Source organism: Carlito syrichta, unplaced genomic scaffold (genome assembly GCF_000164805.1).
Source record: "Carlito syrichta isolate Samal-C Ts95f unplaced genomic scaffold, Tarsius_syrichta-2.0.1 Scaffold308850, whole genome shotgun sequence".
Classification (NCBI taxonomy): Eukaryota; Metazoa; Chordata; class Mammalia; order Primates; family Tarsiidae; genus Carlito; species Carlito syrichta.
The window spans coordinates 121,475-141,229 of record NW_007252946.1 but is presented as its reverse complement, the minus strand read 5'-3'; the positions used below and the strand labels follow the sequence as shown (position 1 = coordinate 141,229).

General features: G+C 44.2%; 1 protein-coding gene across 1 annotated transcript in view; it reads right to left on the bottom strand.

Annotated features, from left to right (window-relative positions):
• DNAJC6 (DnaJ heat shock protein family (Hsp40) member C6) overlaps positions 1 to 11,923 on the bottom strand; it is a 161,762-nt gene extending 149,839 nt beyond the window's left edge. The window contains exon 1 of the mRNA XM_008066164.2: positions 11,684 to 11,923. Coding sequence (XP_008064355.1) covers positions 11,684 to 11,705 — 22 coding nt within the window. The 5' untranslated portion in view covers positions 11,706 to 11,923. The remainder of the gene's footprint in view (positions 1 to 11,683) is intronic.
• Positions 11,924 to 19,755: the final 7,832 nt, after the last annotated feature.

Here is a 19,755-nt window from a genome sequence, read left to right as displayed (position 1 = left end):
CCTCATCTCTACAATAAAATCAAAAATTAGCCGGGCGTGGTAGCGCGCGCCTGTAGTTCCGGCTACTCGGAAGGCTGAGGCGGAAGGATTGCCAGAGCGCGGCAGGTCAAGGCTGCGGTGGCCGGGAGCGGCCACTGCACCCCAGTCTGGGAGACAGAGTGAGACTCCAACTCAAAAATAAGTAAATAAATAAATACATAAATAAATAAAAGCACATGATAATGGCCAGCACTATTATATAACCAGCATCCTGGGAAGGATGTTGAAAAACTACCTACTCAGCGATGGCAAAGGTTTGGACCAAGTTTCCTAGAACTTTGTAACTCAATCATTCAAATTATTTTGTAAATTTTGGAAACACATTGAACTTGGGAGGTAAGAGTTGACCATTCCAAATCACACAATCGCAGGAGTATTAAACATCTGGATGGAGAACCAGACTTGGGAAAATTAAAAAGTCTGTTTTTTTTTTTTTTTGAGTCAGAGTCTCACTCTCGTTGCCCAGGCTGGAGTGCAGGGCATGATCCCGGCCACTGCAGCCTCGCCCTGCAAGGCTCCGGCAATCCTTCCGCCTCAGCCTTCCAAGTAGCTGGAACTACAGGCGCGTGCAACCACGCCCAACTAGTTTTTGATTTATTGTAGAGACAAGGTCTCGCTAAGTTGCCCAGGTGGGTCTCGAACCCGCGGGCTCAGGCAATCCACTCACCTTGGCCTCCCAAAGTGCTGGGATTACAGGCTGAGCCACCGAGCCCAGCCAACACACTCCACTTTAAAACAACTCAGGCAGGTTCAGCTTCCAGCTATTATAGAGTGGATTGCAGCAGACCAGTTCTGATGATGGTAATTGGAGAAGCCAGATAAAATTTTAAAACATCTGTCTAAAGTAATAGGAAAGCTTCAAATCAGCCAGGATTTGGGAGCTGGGTTTTAGAGAGAGGGAAGATCCACTGGGGAGAGCCCTCTTAGGGTATCTGCCAGATCTTGGCAGCGGGTAAGGAGCTGACGAGCAGGCAGAGGGCCACTGGTAAGAGACAGAGAAGCCTGCAGAACTCTGGACACTCTCGTGGGGCTGCAGAGACAGTGTGGAGGACAGGACTGAAAGGCTCATCCTACAGTGCTCAGCGAAGCGAGCCTGACCGGACTTTTCTCCTGACTCAGCTACACAGGCCCAGGGGCTAAGAAGCCCAGGAGAAAGCAAGTGAAAAGCACAATCCCTTTTTGCAGAGTCGCGTTTTCAGCAGACTAACGGTACGAGGGAGACAAAAATTGGAGCTCAGGGACAGTCTGAGGAAAGGGGTGGTGAGAAACATCTCAGACTCTCAGTTAGTTCCGTCGGGGCCTAGGACTGGGAGAAACCTGAAGGGGTCACGTCCTAAAGCTCTGCAGAACAGCTTTAATTGGCCTGAGTACCTTGACAGTAGAAAGTGATGCCCTTTCTACTGCTGGCAAGGAGGAGGATAGATACTCTCATCCAGTAGATGACATCATTCTGAGCATCTTCATATACAATGATGGACACAATAAAAAATGGCCAGGCATATGGAAAAAGAGGACCAAAGAGGAAAAACAGAAAAGATTTTAAAAACTCATAAGTGACCCACACAGTGAAGTTGTTACATAAAGTTTTTACCATGACTGAGATTTATATACTAAATAAAACAGATGAAGAATTTTATTTATTTATTTATTTTGAGTTGGAGTCTCACTCTGTCGCCCAGGCTGGAGTGCTGTGGCACACTGACAGCCGCCCCAGCGTCGACCTGTTGGGCTCAAGCGACCCTTCCACCTCAGCCTTCCAGGTGGCTGGAACTACAGGAGCGTGCCACCATGCCTGGCTAATTTTTTATTTACTGTAGAGACGAGGTCTCACCAAGTTGCCCCGGCTGATCTCGAACCTTTGGGCTCAGGCAATCCACTCACCCCGGCCTCTCAAAGTGCTGGGATGACAGGCCAAACCACCGAGCCCGACCAAGAATTTATTTTTTAATGAGTCTAATAGAAATTCTTAGACTGAAAGATACAAAATAAAATTAAGAAATTAACAGATTGTGTAACAACAAATTAGACACAGCAAAGAGAGAGCTAGTGAGCTCTAAGACAGGCCAGGAAAAAATAAAAATAAATACATAACCAAACTAAAACACACAAAAAAGGACTAGGTATATAGGAAATAAAGAAAAGGATATTTGGGAAAGGGTAAGGAGTCCTAACATAAAGAAACTGGAGTTCCAGAAAAACAGGAGATAAAGGAGCAAAAAGATATTTGAAGAAATAATGGCAGAGAATTATGAGAATTACAAAAAAAAAAAGAAATCAAATCACACAGATTCAAGAAGGGCTGAAAACCCCAAGCAGGATAAATGCAAGAAAAACCGCACCAAGGAAAAAAGTTGAAACCTGATATATTGAGAGAAGTCTTAAAAGCAGCCAAAGGAAAAAGATGCAACATCAAAAAGAAGCAACAACACTGACAGCCAACTTCTCCAAGAAAGTCAGAAGACAATGGGACATCTTGAAAGTGCTGGAAGGGTATCTCCCTCCCAGGACTCTACACACCCCGTAAAACTATCCTTCAGAAGCAAAGGCAAAGTGAATTCAGTTCCAGATCACGAAAACTGAGACTATTCTTTCCTACCAAATAGGCACTACAAGGAATATTAAAGGAAGTGTTTCATGCAAAAGGAAAAGATCCCAGAGGGAAAACACTGAAATTCAGGAAGAAATGAAAAGCAATGAGCGGGGCAAATATGTGGGTAAATCTAAATGAACACTGATTCTACAAAGCAATCATTTCATTCGCCTATGGGGGTTTAAATATATGTATAATTAAAAGGAAATGCAATAATAACCTAAAAGGCAGTTGTGGAGTGAGGGAGGAGATAGTGTTCTAAGATCCTAATCCTGTCTAAAAGATGATTAAGTAAGAGTAGCATTCAGGTAGCCACATACCACACACACACACACACACACACACACACACGTAAAATGAAAACAAACATGTAACTAATATGCTAGCAAAGAGGAGAAAGGGAAAGTTAAAAATAATGCTTGAGGCCAGGTGGAGCCGTTCATACCTGTAATCTCAGCACTTTAGGAGGCTGAGGTGGGAGGACTGCTTAAGCCCAGGAGTAAGAACTTATCTCTACCAAAAAAAAAAAAAAAAAGAACCAAATTAGCCAGGCATGGTGGCACATGCCTGTAGTCCCAACTACTCAGAGTCTGAGGCAGAAGGATTGTCTGAGCCCAGGAGTTGCTCGAGGCTGTGGTGAGCCATAATCATGCCACTGTACATTAGCCTGGGCAATAGGCTCTTACTCAAAAACAAAAAAAACAAAAAAATTAAATAGAAGGGCACAGAAGAAAGGAAGTACACAAATGGGAAAAGATACACCATGTATTTATAAACCTAAAGAAGGCTGTTATAGCTACATTAATATCAAAAAGGTAGGCTTTAAGGCAGGAGGCGTTACTCAAGATAAGGAAGGATATTTCATAATAAAGATACAACAATTACAAATTTGTATGGTATGTGCATAATAACATAGCCTCAAAGTTAAATAAAGCAAAAATGGGTAAACATGAAAGGAGAACTAGGTAAATCTAAATTCATAATGGGAGAGTCTACCCTCTCTTAGGAACCAACAGAATGAGAAAAAAGTCATGAGGATATAGAAGATATGCACTACAAGGTTAACAAGCGGAAATAAATGTCATGTACATTGATTGGGACCAAACAATCTTAGTATGCATGATCTTTTAAAGTACACATACAACACACAAATATAAAAATTAACCATTTGCAGAACCACAAATCTCAAAAAATTTCAAAATCATCCAACACATTCTTTGACTTCAGTGAAAGCAAATTAGAAGTCAACAGCAAAAAGATAACTAGAAACCTCCTAACTGTTTAGAAATTAAAAGTACATTTTTTACATAACCCCGTTGGTCAAAAAAATCACAAGGAAAATATACAACATTGTAAGCTAAAGAATAATAAAAGGCCAGGCTTGGTGGCTCAGTCTGTCATCTCGGCACTTTGGGAGGCTGAGGTGAGTGGATTGCCCGAGTCCACGGGTTCAAGACCAGCCCAGGCAACTTGGCGAGACCTCGTCTCTACAATAAATCAAAAATTAGCCGGGCATGGTAGTACGCGCCTATAGTTCCAGCTACTTGGAAGGCTGAGGTAGAAGGATTGCCACAGCCCAGCAGGTTGATGCTGGGGTGGCCATGAGTGTGCCACTGCACTCCAGCCTGGTGACAAAGTGGGACTCCAACTCAAAAAAAAAAAAAAAAAAAGAATAAAAATATGGCATAGCAATACTTGCAGGATGCAGCAAAAGCTACACTTAAAGGAAAATGGATAGCCTTCAATGAAAATCTCTTTAAAAGAAAAGCTAAAAATTACAGATACAAACTTCTGTTTCAAAAAACTAAAAAAAATTTCAGAAACCAGGGCCAAAGAGTATAAAAGGAGATAATAAAGAGAAAAGAACTCATAAGATGGAAGATAAATGTGTAATACAAAAAGCAACCAACTGGAAGACTGCTAAGATTACTAAAATTCATAAAACCTCAGCAATATTCATCAAAATAAATGAGAATTGCCAGTATAAAAATAGAAATGTCACTGTAAGGGATAAAAAGTAGCGATAACACCACACAACCTGAAGACATGTAAAAGATCAAAAGAGGCTATAAGAAAATCTTGTGCTGATAATGTGAAAATTGAGGTGAAACAGACATATTCCTAGAAAAACACAACTTGTTAAAACACAGAAAGAGAAAACCTGAATAATTATATAACTATTAAAACAAGTAAATCTATATTTTGAAACCTTCCAACAATAAAACTTCCAGGTCTAAATGACTTTACTAGTGAATTTTTCCAGACATTTAAAGAATAATTCTAACCTTACAAAACTCTTTCAGGGAATAGAAAAAGAGCATTTTATAAAGTCTGCATATCCTTGATGTCAAAACCTGACATCAAAAGGAATTACACAATAAAAGAAAATTACAGGCTAATCTCCCTCATAAATAAAGATGATTCTCAACAAACTATTAGCAAGCCAAATCTAGCAATATATAAAAAGGATAACAAACACATCACAACCAAGTCGAATTTACTACAGAAATGCAAAGTTGGTTTAACATTCAAAAAATCAATGCAATTTACAATATTAATAAAATCAAATAGAAGACTCATATGATCCACATAATGCAGAAAAATATTTGATAATACTCAGGACCAGTTCCATAGTAAACCCCCCCAAAATCTGAAAACTATTAAAATTAATACGTACATTTACCAAGGTCACTGAAATAAGATCAACATATAAAACCAATTGCATTTCTACATCCCAGGAACAATTAGAAAATGAAAATTTGAAGTCCCACAGAGAGTAACCTGCCATTTGTTCTCACGTGTGTAATCTAAAAAGTCAAGCTGATAGAAGAGAAAGGCATTCCCAGAGACTGGGGTGTGGGGGAGGCTGGCCGGAAAGGGAAAACACTCACCAACTGGTGCAAAGTTACAGTGAGACACAGGAATACACGGGGGTTCTACTGCGTTGACAGTGACTAGAGTTAGTAATGTGTTGTATAGGTCAAAATAACTATAAAAGAGAGATTTGTAAACATTCTCAACATGAAGATAGGATGAATTTTGCAGTGATGAAGATACCAATCAGCCTAATATAGTCATTCCATAATGTACACCTGTATTGAAACAGCACATTTGGCCGGCCTCGTTGGCTCAGCCTGTAATCCCAGCACTTTGGGAGGCTGAGGCAAGTGGATCACCTGAGCCTGCAGGTTCAAGACCAGCCCGGGCACCTTGGTGAGACCTCGTCTCTACAAAAAAAAAAAAAAAAAAAAATTAGCCAGGCATGGTAGCACGTGCCTGTAGTTTCAGCTACTTGGAAGGCTGAGGCGGAAGGATCGCCAGAGCCCAGCAAATCGAAGCTGGGGTGACTGTGAGTGTGACACTGCACTCCAATTTGGGTGACAGAGTGAGACTCCAACTCAAAAAAAAAGAGAAAGAAACATCACATTTTACCCCACAAATATAAACAATTATTATTGTCAGGCTAAAATAAAATAAAAATGAAAAAATTAATAACAATTATTATATTTGAGTCAGGGTCTCACTCTGTCACCCAGGCAGGAGTGCAGTGATCTCGGCTCACCACAGCTTCAGCCTCACAGGTAGCTGGGACTGCACGTGCATACCCACCATGCCAGGCTAATTTTTTATTTTTTGTAGAGACAAGGTTTTGCTATGTTGCCTAGGCTGGTCTCAAATTCCTGAGCTCAAGCAATTGTCCCACCTTGGCCTTCCAAAGTGCTGGAATTACAAGCATGAGCCACCATACACAACCAAATGGGTCAGAAGACTTTTAACACACTCTCTCTTCAATTTTTTTGTTGTTTGGTTTTGTTTTATTTTTAGAGAGAGGTTCTCACTCTGTCATCCAGGCTGGAGTTCAGTGGTGCGATCATAGCTCATTACAGCCCTAAACTCCTGGGCTCAAACAATCCTCCTTCCTTAGCCTCCCAAGTAGCTGGGACCTCAGGCATGCCACCACATGCAGCTAATTTTTAAAATTCTTTTGTAGAGAGGGGGTCTCACTATATTGTCCAGTCTGGTCTGGAACTCCTAGGCTCAAGCAATCCTCCCACCTCAGTCTCCCAAAGTGCTAGGATTACAAAGGTGAGCCACCATGCCCAGGTTTAATCTTTTTGAAAGGAGCCAGAAATACCTATTAAACCAATAATCTCAGAAAGTTTTACTCTTGGCTCAAATTTTTTTTAAAACATTAAGGGAGTCAGAATCAAGTCATTTTGTAAACTCTGCATAACACAAATTTTGTATATATATACAATTTCTCTGTTTAGTATCTCAAGATGAAATAACCTACCTATCACAAAATTAAATGAAATATAGATATAATGTTCCAACCGTAAAGGAGAAGTGAAACAAGTTATTTATAAGGCAACATGTATTTCCACATGCAAATACTCAGACAGGACTACATTAGGAAACATAATTAGTAGTCAGCTACTTGCACCTGCATATGGACTGAATGAGACAGGTGTGTTGTCTTGGTGTCTCAAACACAAGCGGTGCAGCTTTGAGCAAGTGATTTTCTGAGCAAAATTAAGTAGAATCTTCCTTAGGTTACACAGCATTTTTAATCCTAGAAATTTCAGTGCATATATAGAACCAGTTTATGTTCTAAGCTCAGAAAAGTATAGAGGGCTTTCACCTACCTCTTTGGCAAGACATTTGAAAGGTGCATGGGACACGAACTGATCTGTCATTGAATGGAACATTCTAGAACATCACAGGACAGCTAGCAGTTTTTTTCTGCCCATGCCTGCTACCGGAGCCCCTCAATCATGTGACAAGAAAAAAACACACTTCCGGTGTGTCTCCCAGGAAGCAAAAGCATGCCCATTCAAAACCACTGCCCCCAGCCAGTCTCCAATCAAACTTCACCACGCCCTGAAGCCCTGAGAAATCATTCAGTCACTTACAGATCACCCCAGCTGAAGTAACATTTCACCGACTCACCCAATCACATGCAGCAATGACAAAACTCCTGGAAAGAATCTGTGTTTTCTCTAAAAGTATCTAAAGAACCATGATATTTCAGAAAAATCACATTTAGATTTCCTTACACGTGTTTTATTTTGAATTACAGAGTAGGGGGTGGACACAGATTAGGGGATGGACAGTCTATTTTTTAATATTTAGGGCCTACAAGTCTGGATCTGACCCTGCTCAAATTCCCAATCAATTTTGTAACAACTTCCAGGGAAAAATTATTTCAGGAACCTCTTAGATAACACTCAAATCCTAGTTTTACCACATTAAAAGGTTATGCATAACTCTGTTTGCTCACAAAATGCCATGTTTTCCATTTTGAAATAAAGTCTAGAAAAATTGGAAAAAGAGAACTACTTTCTCTGACCTTTTACAGACAAAAAACTTTCCACCCAAATTTTCAATTTCTTCACTTCTATTCTTTTGTATCTCTGCTTCTAAGACCTTGTTACACAAAATACTCAAAGAACTTACTAAAAAGAACATTTGGAGCTGAAATCTACTTGTCAAATAAACACAACCTAAAAAGTTAAGCAAAGCCATCATTTTCTAAGGTTCACATTTCCCTTTTTATAATGGGTAAATTAATTCTAGTAATAAATGATGCTGACAGTTTTATTAAAATCTGTACTTCTGCAGAGTAGTTCAAGCCATTGTCCGCCATGTGAATAGTTTCAGAGGTAAGAAGACCCGGGTTTGAACCTTGGTTCTGCCATTTACTGTGTATTCCCATACAAAATTCTCAACCAATTTCTTTACTTGTAAAGTACCACCTACAGTGCGGTGTTGTGACAGTAGGTACAGCACCTCACAAAGAGCTTTGCGCATAATAGTTGTTCATTAAATAGGAGTTATGGTTATTATTATTATAATTAGCTGTCATGTTTGCCAATATCTACTTATTAACTCACTCAACTATTTTCTTTTTAGTTGCCTCATGCATAATTTTTTTTCCTGGCTTGCAAAGCATTTTGAGATATGCTGAGTAAATGTTATACATTGGATTTTGTATTTAGAAACCTCACTAAACTGTCTTAAGAAAAACTAAGAGAAAAGAAAAGAAAGCAGTTATTAAACTGTGATTCGACATTTACTGAACCAGTCATGTGATAGTAAGCTTATGAAAATTCACTTTCTGATGTGTAACACCCTGAACCTATTTGCCCCATGAACTGCTTTAAATTTTACCTGGTTCTTCACAACATTTTAATTGTTTTTCTGTGACCTTTTCAACACAAAGACTCTAATTTTTTGTTAATCAATATTTTTTATTATGATATTGTAGGGTACAGTTAAGAGACTCTAATTTTTAGTGTTTTTATATCTCATATTCAGGTCGCCAGTTGGTACTTTGGTACCTACAAATAGCTCCCATGGTCACATCTACACACTCACACACCACCTCACATAACACACTCATCTGGTCCTTGTCAACACATGCCCATCTCCCAGTCCGGAAGGGATTCTTTGATCTCAAAGAAACTGGCTGGGAAGAGAATTGGGGGACTCAGAAATATAGTAATTCATAATCTGTTTGGGGGTCTTTGAAAATCTGAGGAAAACTATTGACCTTCTGTGGTGTGTGTGTGTGTGTGTGTGTGTGTGTGTGATGTCTGTCTCTCTCTATATATATACGTGTGTGTGTATACATATATACATGTTGTGCATATATATATGCATATAAAACTGCATTTTGCAGGCTCCTTGAAAACCATTAATAAACTCCGATTTATTTCAGTGCTCCCCAAACTTTTTTGACTGAAGTAAAAAAAAAAATTAGATCTAATGTCAGAATACAGCCTATACCTACATACATAAACATGAATGTCTAAAACTGAAGCTTCTGGAAATATTAGTACTCCTACCATGTACAATGGTTTCTGACATTTCTTTTGTTTCATCTAAAATAGTGCTTAAGACTCACCATGTCACTTTCTCATTACCCATACTCTGACAAACAGTAGTCTAATCTAGCCTCTCCCCATTTTAGGGCTAAAGAAACTGAGACATAAAGAAATAACGGACAATTAACTCATTGTCCTAGGTCACTAGTGAGTTATGACTCAACAAGCCAGGGCCTGCCTATCTTGACTCCCAATCCGAGGCTCTTTCCAATAGAAAGGCAAGCAAAAATTCTAAACACCAACTCCCCTCAAAAAAAGGCGGAGACTCTGAAGCATAAAACATACTGACACACCGAGAAAACGGGAGAGTTTTCATTCTAAACAACGTTGAATATTAACTCGAGCCTTCCAGTTCGGGCAGTGTTCATTTTCCCTAAATCATGTCCGTGGCCTAGCATGACTTGGCAAATAAGCAAAATGTTCTTCTCCAGAAACTCTTTCTCCGGCCACTGAAAACAGCACGGGAGAAGCCAACATTCTTCTTGGCGTCAATTTTAAATACTTTGATTACACACGTATTGCTTGTCCATGAGAGGCCGTCTTAGAGTCAGGGTGACTAGGTCCTTTTTGCACTTACTAGGCCCATGCGTGGTGTTTTCTTACCCACTAGAGCTGCCGAATTAAAATTTAAACATCAAAACCACACAGATCAATACGCGCATGTGAATGATCCCGGGCCTCTGAGATGCTAACACGACCCACAACCGCCACCTGGCCCTTTCCAAAACCTCAACCACACAAGGGGGGACTGTTTCAGAGCCTTTTTCACAGTTCAGGAGATGAAAACTCCACCGGCATCAGGCGGTGCGCGGTGCTTCCTCCCTCCTTGTCTTGTTTTAATGTGGAGTATACAGATCCCTGCCCATCACAGGGAGGGACTGGTCCTGTGTCACAAGCCAGAGAGCGCGGTGGCCTCCCGGGGACACTGGAAGGCCGAGCTCGGCGGCCCCACGCGCAGGAGGGCTTGGGCCTGCGCTGTCGCACGGACCAGCCAGACAACTTAACCCGGGCACGGGGAGGGGCGCGGGACGCCGCGCGCAGCCCCCACGTGCGCCCCCAGCTCCCTGCGCCAAGGGCAACGCGCTGGGCCTCCTTGGAGCTGAGCGCCTCCGGAGCAGGGCGGGTGCGGACCGAGGCGCGGGGGCTCCGATCTCGCCCTGCACGCCGGTGGGAAGAAAGGGGGGACCGGCGAGCCCTAAAATTAGCACTCCGGGAGCAGGGGCAGGGCGCTTCGGCGCGGAGATGGCGTCCTCCGCCGAGCGCTGTCCCGGGGCGCGCGGCCGGTCTGCGCCTTCCTCGGGCACGCGGGCCCGGAGCATGACCACGCAGCGGCGGGGAAGGGCCCCCCGGAAACAGGATCGGGGAGCACGTGCGGCCTCCGGAGACGGAGGGGGGGCTGTGGGGGGGCTATCGCTCCTCCCCCAACTGCGGCAGAAAATTCAAGGAGCCTCGGAATTTAAAACCCCAGAATCCTCGTTGCTGAACTTAAAATGTGGTTGCCTCATTCTCAGCGAGCCCTCTCCTTCCCTCGGTCTCACTGAAATCCGTTTCTCTCCTCCATTCCTCCAACAGAATTAGAGTGTGGGGGGGGGGGGGTGATGTACCGGGAGCCCAGAGGGTGGAGGCCGACGAGTGGGGGGAGCTCGCACCCGAACATTCCTGCAAGATAAACAGTTCTGAAGGTCAGCGCGGCTCCCCCAGGGCGCCCGCCGGAGAGATTAATGTCCACTGAGCCTTGCTCCAGCGGCGGCGTCTGTCCTGAGACCCCAACTGTTTAAGCCCCGAGCATTTCAGATATTCCAATCCTGATGAGGTACAGATCACCTGCATAGCCATCATTGTTTTGAACACCTCCAAATAAAACCATCATAACTCTGGGAGCCGTCATAAAGGAAATCTGTGAAACGGAAACAGGCTGCTCAGCCAAGATCACACGAAGAACGCGCAAACTGGGTTAGATTTAGCACTACAGAAAGGGAAAGCTGAATGACACAAGATTTGGAAACTAGAAGCTCGTCATCTTCTAAGTCGCCCTCTTCATTACATAACGGGAACGGCCAAACAAGATGCGCAGGTCGTTTCCAACCCGGTGGGGCCGCCAACCCAACGCGCTGGCGCGGCGGCGCCTCCCCTCCGGGTCTCAGCCTCCCGCCGCCGCCGGCCTTACCTTTATTTTCAGAATCTTTCATCCTCTGCTCCCTCCCCCTGCGGCCAAGGAGCAGAGGAGTCCGGCTGACTCTGCACCCCTGACTTCTGGCCTGTCATTCGCAGACCGTCAGCGGTCTCGGGGCGAAGTCCCTCACGGAGGAGCAGCGGCTGCGGCGACCGCACGCCAGGCGGCCCGCGGGGTGGTCACTGGGCTTCTGCGGGAGCCGGAGGAGGGCGCTGGAGGCCGACGTAAACACGCGTTCCAAAACGTGGCATGGAACCGGATCTGGAGCCAAGGCCTGCCTTCCCCTCCCTCGGGAGAGGCGGCCGGCTGCTCGCGCTTCCTGGTCTCGAGAGATTCGGTTCCGCCGAGAGGGGGAGAGCGTCTGTGCCGTGCGCCAGGCGTGTTTTCAGATGGTGACCCAACTTTGGAGGGAGATTAAGAGCCGCGTACTTGCGTTCATTCGTTCAACGAACATCCCTGGAACCCCTCCGTGGACGGGGCGCTCTGCTAAGCACTGGGGATACAGCAGTGTAAGACCAGCCTCAGTCCCCAAGCTGCTCACAGGCTGCTACAAGACAGAAGCTTACATGCCATCCGATGACCTGTGTCTGCTGCGTGGACGCAAGTTATTGAAGCCACTTCACCCAAGCGTAAGTGGATACTCAAAGAGGCTTTAGTCACTGAATGGCTGACCCACAAACAGGTGTGAGGAGGGCAAGAAGAGTCAAGCAAATCATTCTCCGACGCAAGCTTCCCTTGGATCATTACACAGCTCAGATTCATTCATTCATTCATTCATTCATTCCATCAACCGTTCATTCAACAAACGGTTCGTTGTGTCAGGCCCGGTTCCACCTGTTAGAGTTTCCCATGTCTGTTCTCATGGCCATTACACTCCGGGGGGAGGATTCCAACAGGCAGCAAATAAACAAGTACAAACATATAATAAATGCTGTGAAGAAAAATGAAGTATGGTCATGAGATAAGATTAGGTGGCCAGACTAGGTGGCATGTAACTTATTTTATGGAAAGTGGGTAAAAAGTCACCGCCATCGCTTCCAACACCTTCACTCAAAACTTGTTTCTCAAGTTCTCAACCCTCCAGCCTCCTCTGCTTCATACGCACCCACTGATGGGTGATGTTTCTTCCCCATTATACAGATCGGTAAACTGATATCCAGAGAGATTAACTGACCCAAACCAGGACCTGATTAAGTTGGAAGAAGAGCAACAAAAAGAAATATGTCTCTTACCCTCATCCTCAGAAAGTGTGGGGTTAAATGCAACACTGACATTTAAAACCTGCTGGACTAGGAGGAAAGAGGGTTGAAGACTCATCTCTAGCATTTATTAACCGAGTAGTGTAGAGCAGTGATTTAACCTCTCTGGCACCAGTTTCCTTGTCTGTAAAGTGGGGATAATCATGGTTGCCCTGTATTGGCACCAGGCTGTTCAGAAGATAAAAGGGAGAATGGGTGCAGTACTTTGTAAACTAAATGCTGCATAAATGCAAGGTATAATTACCAACTGCTTGAACACATTGAAGAAGACTAATTGCCAGTGTTCACCCATTCATTACTACAGCCCAAGAGTCAAAGATGGCTACAGAGAAAGCTTTCGTGGCCACGAGGGGTCCTTGAGTTGATTTCTAGCTGCCACAATTTGAAGACTCCCTGAAAGTTTGGGGACATTTTAAGTATTTCCTTTTGGTTCCCATCTTTCCTCATCACCAAGAATACCATCATGTTCCTCTTTGACAACTTAAGACCAATAAGGAAACCTGCCTTCGCTACAACCCCTTCCTGGCCACCAAATGAGCCACTGGCCCATATGCCACATTGGAGAAACAGGCATCTTCCTCTCCAAGGACCAAGTCCAGGATAGCCACTGCATACCCAGGCTGAGAGGGTGAGGAAGCAGGTGGTGAGCGGCCACCCCTCATGCACTCTTTCATTCAAGAATATCTGTGGCGGTGCTCCAAACACGGGGGACGGCACCGTGCTGCACAGAACGTTCTCTGTCCCCGGGAGCATGTGGTCTTAGGTCGAGCAGTTTCCATAAGGTATGACGATCTACAGACTCAGGCAAAGAAATGCCATGGCCTGGGTTTGCATCATAGGGCAAGGGCTCTAGAGCAGAAGAGGATGGGTCCAAACACAGGCCCTGCCACTCACCAGCACCCAGAGTAAGCTGGGACAAGTGCACGCATCTCTGTAAGTTTCCATCACCCGCTCTGTAGGACTGAGGTCATAATAATGGTGCCCACCACCAAAGGCAGGGTGAGGTCCCAATGAGGTAATCTGCATCAAGTGCACGGCTTAAAGCCTGACACATAAAGGGCTCCATAAATGTTGCAAGATTAATATTATTACCCATGACTGGGTCAAGTTTACCTCTCAGAGCCTCAGTTTCCTCATGAAATATGGAAAATAATAACTAGTTTGTAGTGTTATTGCGAGATTTGCCCCTGAGGAAGAATACAGAGCCCTTGCATAAAGGGAGTAGCTAACCACCAACCAGCCTCACTCCAGGCCTTTCTTAACCAACAGTTTCCCCCAGACAAAAAGACAAGTGCTGCGAAGTGGAAAGAGAGCAGCCATTTACACTAAAAAGGAGGCCAATTGTTTCAAAAGCATGGTTATTTCTAGAGGTATCTACATTTTACCCAACATTGTCTTTTCAAAAGCTTTCAAACATACAAACAAGTTGAAAGAATCATATATGAGCCCCATATCCAAACGCACGTTGGTATATCTGCTTTATCACATGTGTCCGTTTCTTTATCCAGCTTCAATAAAATAGTCAAGTTGAAAGAAGTTGGGTGGGATTGACAGTAGTCGATATCTGCCTGGGGAAGGGAGGACACACCTCATCAATAAGGGTACCTGCACAATGAATATACCTAACCCTGAATTGTACCCCACAATTTTAAAATAAAAATTAAAAGAGGAAAAAAATAAAAAAGAAAGAAATTGGAAAGACTCATCAAATAAAAAGAGCCTTTACTTTCCCTCCTGACACAGCATTTACAGAAGTCTGAAGCCTCCTGATACTGTGGCCATTCCCAGCAGGGCCAGGTGAACTCTCAGAAGTCTTGTCCTGCCCCACGGTCAACCTCCAGGCCACACCCAGTTAGGGACAAGGATGGGTCACACCTTGGAGCTTTCCACAGCAGGGTACGTCTCTGGCAATAAACTGATCTGATGCACCATTATAAACAGCCATGAATGGATGTGATGCCCTATCTCAATAACTGGGTTTAGGGGAAGCTTCAGGTGGACTCCACTGGCCAGGAAGTCCTTGACAACTCTGCACATCCTTGTCTTGTTAGATGCCACTTCTGAGTCACCAAACTTGTGAGTCATGCTCAGCAATCAGAGGCCATCTTGAGAACAAAATTGAAGAGAATTTTCAAGAACAATGAGTGAGACCCTGAATTGAAAGGGAATAAGGCCTATTATTGTCCTAGCAAAACAAAAAGGAAAAATATGCTGCTGGGTTTTTTAATATTGTGGGTTAAACTTCCCCCAGCTGCATTTTTACTGTGAAGAAAAACTGAGGGTGACAAAAAACGTTTATAGCCAGGCTCGGAGGCTCAGCCTGTAATCCCGTGCCTTGGGAGGCTGAGGTAAGTGGATTGCCTGAGCCCGCGGGTTCGAGACCCGCCTGGGCAACTAGGCGAGCCCTCATCTCTAAAATAAATCAAAAAATTAGCCGGGCGTGGTAGCGCGCACCTGTAACAGTTACAGCTACTTGGAAGGCTGAGGCGGGAGGATCGCTGGAGCCCAGCAGGTAGAGGCTGCGGTGGCCGGGAGTGGCCACTGCACTCCAGCCTGGGCGACAGAGTGAGACTCCAACTCAAAAAAAAAAAAAGTTGTAAGTTGAATAAAGATCTGGAAGTTATCATTTAAGCCATCCATTAGAGTTTCATGGTGGGTAGCATGGTAGCATTAACGGAATTTATAACTCTAAACCATTTTAACTGATGCCCAGGATTAGTATTTATTTCATTTAGTTGAATATGGTTTTATTTTATGGTAATTTTTAAGCCTTTATGGAAACAATAATAGTTTACAGGTACTATTACAGGTATAAGAATTTTATAAAGTTTAAATCATGAAATATAACCCTAAATTTTATGTAATTAAAAATATTAGCCAGGCTTGGTGGCTCAGCCTGTAATCACAGTGCTTTGGGAGGCTGAAGTGAGTGGACTGCCTGAGCCCGCAGGTTCGAGACCCGCCTGGGCAACTTGGTGAGCCCTCATCTCTATAAATAAATAAAAAAATTAGCCGGGCCTGGTAGCGTGCGCCTGTAGTTCCAGCTACTCAGAAGGCAGAGGCGGAAGGATTGCTGGAGCCCAGCAGGTCGAGGCTGCGGTGGCCAGGAGCATGCCCCTGCCCTCCAGTCTGGGTAACAGAGTGAGACTCCAACTCAAAAAAAAAAAAAGAAAAAGCATTTATACATTCCCTTGGAACTTTTGAGGCATTTTATTTCTTGATCAGTGCATAGGTAACCAAAGAGAGACTCAAACACATGTCTCAAATTAGGCAGATGGAATGATCTTTCAATGACTTATCTAGAATCTCATGGAGCTTAGTCATTCATTTCCAAAATGAGCCAGCATGGGGTGGAGGGAACCTGGCTTCACCACCACACTTGCCTTCCTCCATCCAGCCAAGCCATAAAAGAAGAGGGATGGAAAAACCAAAAAAACTGCTTTTTGGGGAGGGGGGGAGGTTTATGATTAGGGCTAACTACAGAAGAGGGCAGCATGACTGTAAGAAAAGCTGCATAAACTCCCATGAAGAGAATCCTTTGAGCCCAGGAGTTCAAGACCAGGCTTGGCAAAATAGCCAAACCTCATCTCTACAAAAACAAAAGATAAAAATTTTAAAATTGCCAGACTCGGTGGTTCAGCCTGTAATCCCAGCACTTTGGGAGGCTGAGGCGAGTGGATTGCCTGAGTCCACAAGTTCAAGACACACCTGGGCAACTTGGCGAGACCTCGTCTCCACAATAAATCAATAATTAGCCGGGCGTGGTAGCACACACCTGTCGTTCCGGTTACTTGGATGGCTAAGGTGGAAGGATCGCTGGAACTCAGTAGGTCAATGCTGAGGTAGCCATGAGTGCACCACTGCACTCCAGCCTGGGTGACAGAATGAGACTCCAACTAAAAAAAAAAAAATTAGCCAGGCATGGTGGTACGCACCTATAGTCCCATCTACTCAGGAGACTGAGGTAGAAGGATCACTGAGCCCAGGAGGTCAAAGCTGCAGTGAGTCCTGACTGGGCCACTGCACTTTAGCCTAAGCAACAGAGCAAGACCCTGACTGAAAAAAAAAAAAAGAAAAGAAAAGAAACAAATCAAAGCCAGATGAGGTGGCTCACACCTGTAATCCCAGCACTTTGAGAGGCAGAGACAAGAGGATTGCCTGAGCCCACGAGTTCGAGACCAGCCTGGGCAAGCTGGTGAAACCTCATCTCTACAATAAATCAAAAAATTAGCTGGGTGCAGTGATGTATGCCTGTAGTTCCAGCTACTTGAAAGGCTTGAGGCAGAAGGACTGCTTGAGCCCCGCAGCCCGAGGCTGCGGTGGCCATGAGTGTACAACTGCACTCCATCCTGGGCAAGAGAGTGAGACTCCGACTCAAAAAAAAAAAAAAAATTAAAACACAGATTTCCAGCCCTACTCCCAGAGTTTCTGATTTGGTAACTCTAACGTGGTGGCCAAGAATCTGCATTTCTGATGAGTTCCTGAGTTCTGTTGAAGCTGCTGGCCTGGAGACCATGCTAGAAAAATCAGGGCTCTATCCTCATGTAAGCTGAACAGGTGGGAGGAGAAGGGGTTGGGTCTACAGATAATAAGTCAGTGAGGTGTTTCCACTCTGACAAGTGCCCATCACTTCCTGGAGCCTAGCTAACATGCCTTGCATAGTGAGCTAATGTCCTTGGGAATGAGTGAAGTAGGCATTGTTACCTCCAGTTGATATGATTTGTTTTTAGAAAATGGCAGTGAGGCATTAAACCACCAATAACCCGACAAGTATTCTGCCCTCTTCTCCAGGCAACCTGTCCTGGAAAATACTATCTGCAGGTAAGACTGACTCAAGTTCCAACCTGTGTCCTCCCAGAAACACACAGCTCAGGAAGGGGCTCCTGGACCCACCAGGGTTTGAAGGAGGTGCTTTCTGGTGGGAGGAACTCAGGGCCAGTTATCTACCATAATTCCAAGGGCTAGAGAAGGTTACTGCTCACAAAATACTTCGCCACTTGCTCCCCTTTCTGTAAGCTACAAGCTTTGAAATTTGACTAAAATATGCTTTTCTGGAAAGGAGGGAAGCATTTGGAGGGTTAATTTCCACTTGACATTGCTTGTTCATATTCCCATTTAGAACTGTTGTTCAGACATCTAAACCAACAATTAGTCTACAATATAGTTTTAAAATTCCCATAAATGAATAAGAAAAAGTCAACCACCAAGTTAAAAAATGGGAGAAGATATCAATGAGCATTTTACAGAGGTTCACACAAGAATGGCCAATATTCATGTGAAAAGATACCTAGCTTCAGCACTCGTCAAGGAAATTCAATATAAAACAACCATGGAGTACCATTTCACACTCATCAAGTTGGCAAGTATTAAAAAGTCTGACAGTGAACCAGTCATGGTGGTTCATGCCTATAGCCCCAGCACTTTGGAAGGCAAAGATGAGAGGATTACCTGAGCTCAGGGGTTTGAGACTAGCCTTGTCTCTACAATAAATCAAAAAAAAAAAAAAATTAGCTGGGCGTGATTTCACGTGCCTGTAGTTCCAGCTACTTGGAAGGCTGACGTGTAAGAATTGCCTGGGCCCAGCAGGTCGAGGCTGCGGTGGCTGTGAGCGTGCCACTGGTCGTTGCCCTCCAGCCTGGGAGACAGAGTGAGACTCCAGTTCAAAAAAAAAAAACAAGGCAGGAGGATTACTCGACCCAAGAGTTTGAGACCAGCCTAGGCAACATAGTGAGATCCTATCTCTACAAAAAAAAAATAGCCGGATGTGGTGGCGTGCACCTGTTATCCCAGCTACTCAGAAGGCTGAAGCAGAAGGATCACTTGAACACAGAAGGTCGAGGCTGCAGAAAATGAGCTGTGATGGTGCTACTGCACTCCAGCTGGGCAACAGAAGGAAACCCCCCCCAACTAAAAAAAAAAAATCTGACGGCGTTCAGTAAGGAACCGGGAGTTGGGGATCTGGTAGGAACTGAATTAGCACAAATGTATGGCAGTCAGCTTGGCGATATCTTTCAAAATTTAAAAGACCATATGTCCTTTGACACAGTAATTGTCCTTTCTAGGTATTCATCCTATAGTCATGTGACAAGTGTTCAGACTTGGAATGACTCATTCTCCTTGTAGATAAACATGAATGGAAAGATTCATTCCAGACATGTTTTATTGAATGTCTGCTATGTTCAGGGCAGTGTTTGGATGAAAAGTGGGAACACATACTAGGAGTCCCTAGATGCTGTGTGGCTTCTCCCTGCAGCCTCCTGGTGAAAATGGTTTAAAGGTGAAGAAAGAAGGACAGTAATGCAGAAGACATTGTGGTTGGTCCAAAGAAAGTTGTCCCAAAGAAGCCTCCAGCTGTGGTCGCTCCCCATGGTGGGCTCAATGATTTTTCTTGCCCCACAACTAACCGTACTAATAGTAATACAAATAGCAACCAGCCCTTTGTGAGCCTCTGTGTACCAGGAACCCACTTAGTCACCACCGTAACACGGTGACAGACGAATGAGCGTCCCCATTTTTCAGATAATATACGAGTGACTTTTAGAAAGATTAAGTACCCTAGCCAAGATCACACAGCTTATTTAGTGTGCCACTTATTAGTGGCGGATGTCAATCACAGCCTGTGTGATGTCAAAGCATATGATTCTAGATGCCCAAAGTGTTATTAACATGATGAGAAAGTCAAACTCACATTAGAAAATCAAGTCAAGCTGGGCCCAGTGGCTCAGCCTGTAATCCCACGCTTTACGAGGCTGAGGTGAGTGGATTGCCTGAGCCCGCGGGTTCGAGACCTGCCTGGGCAACTTGGCG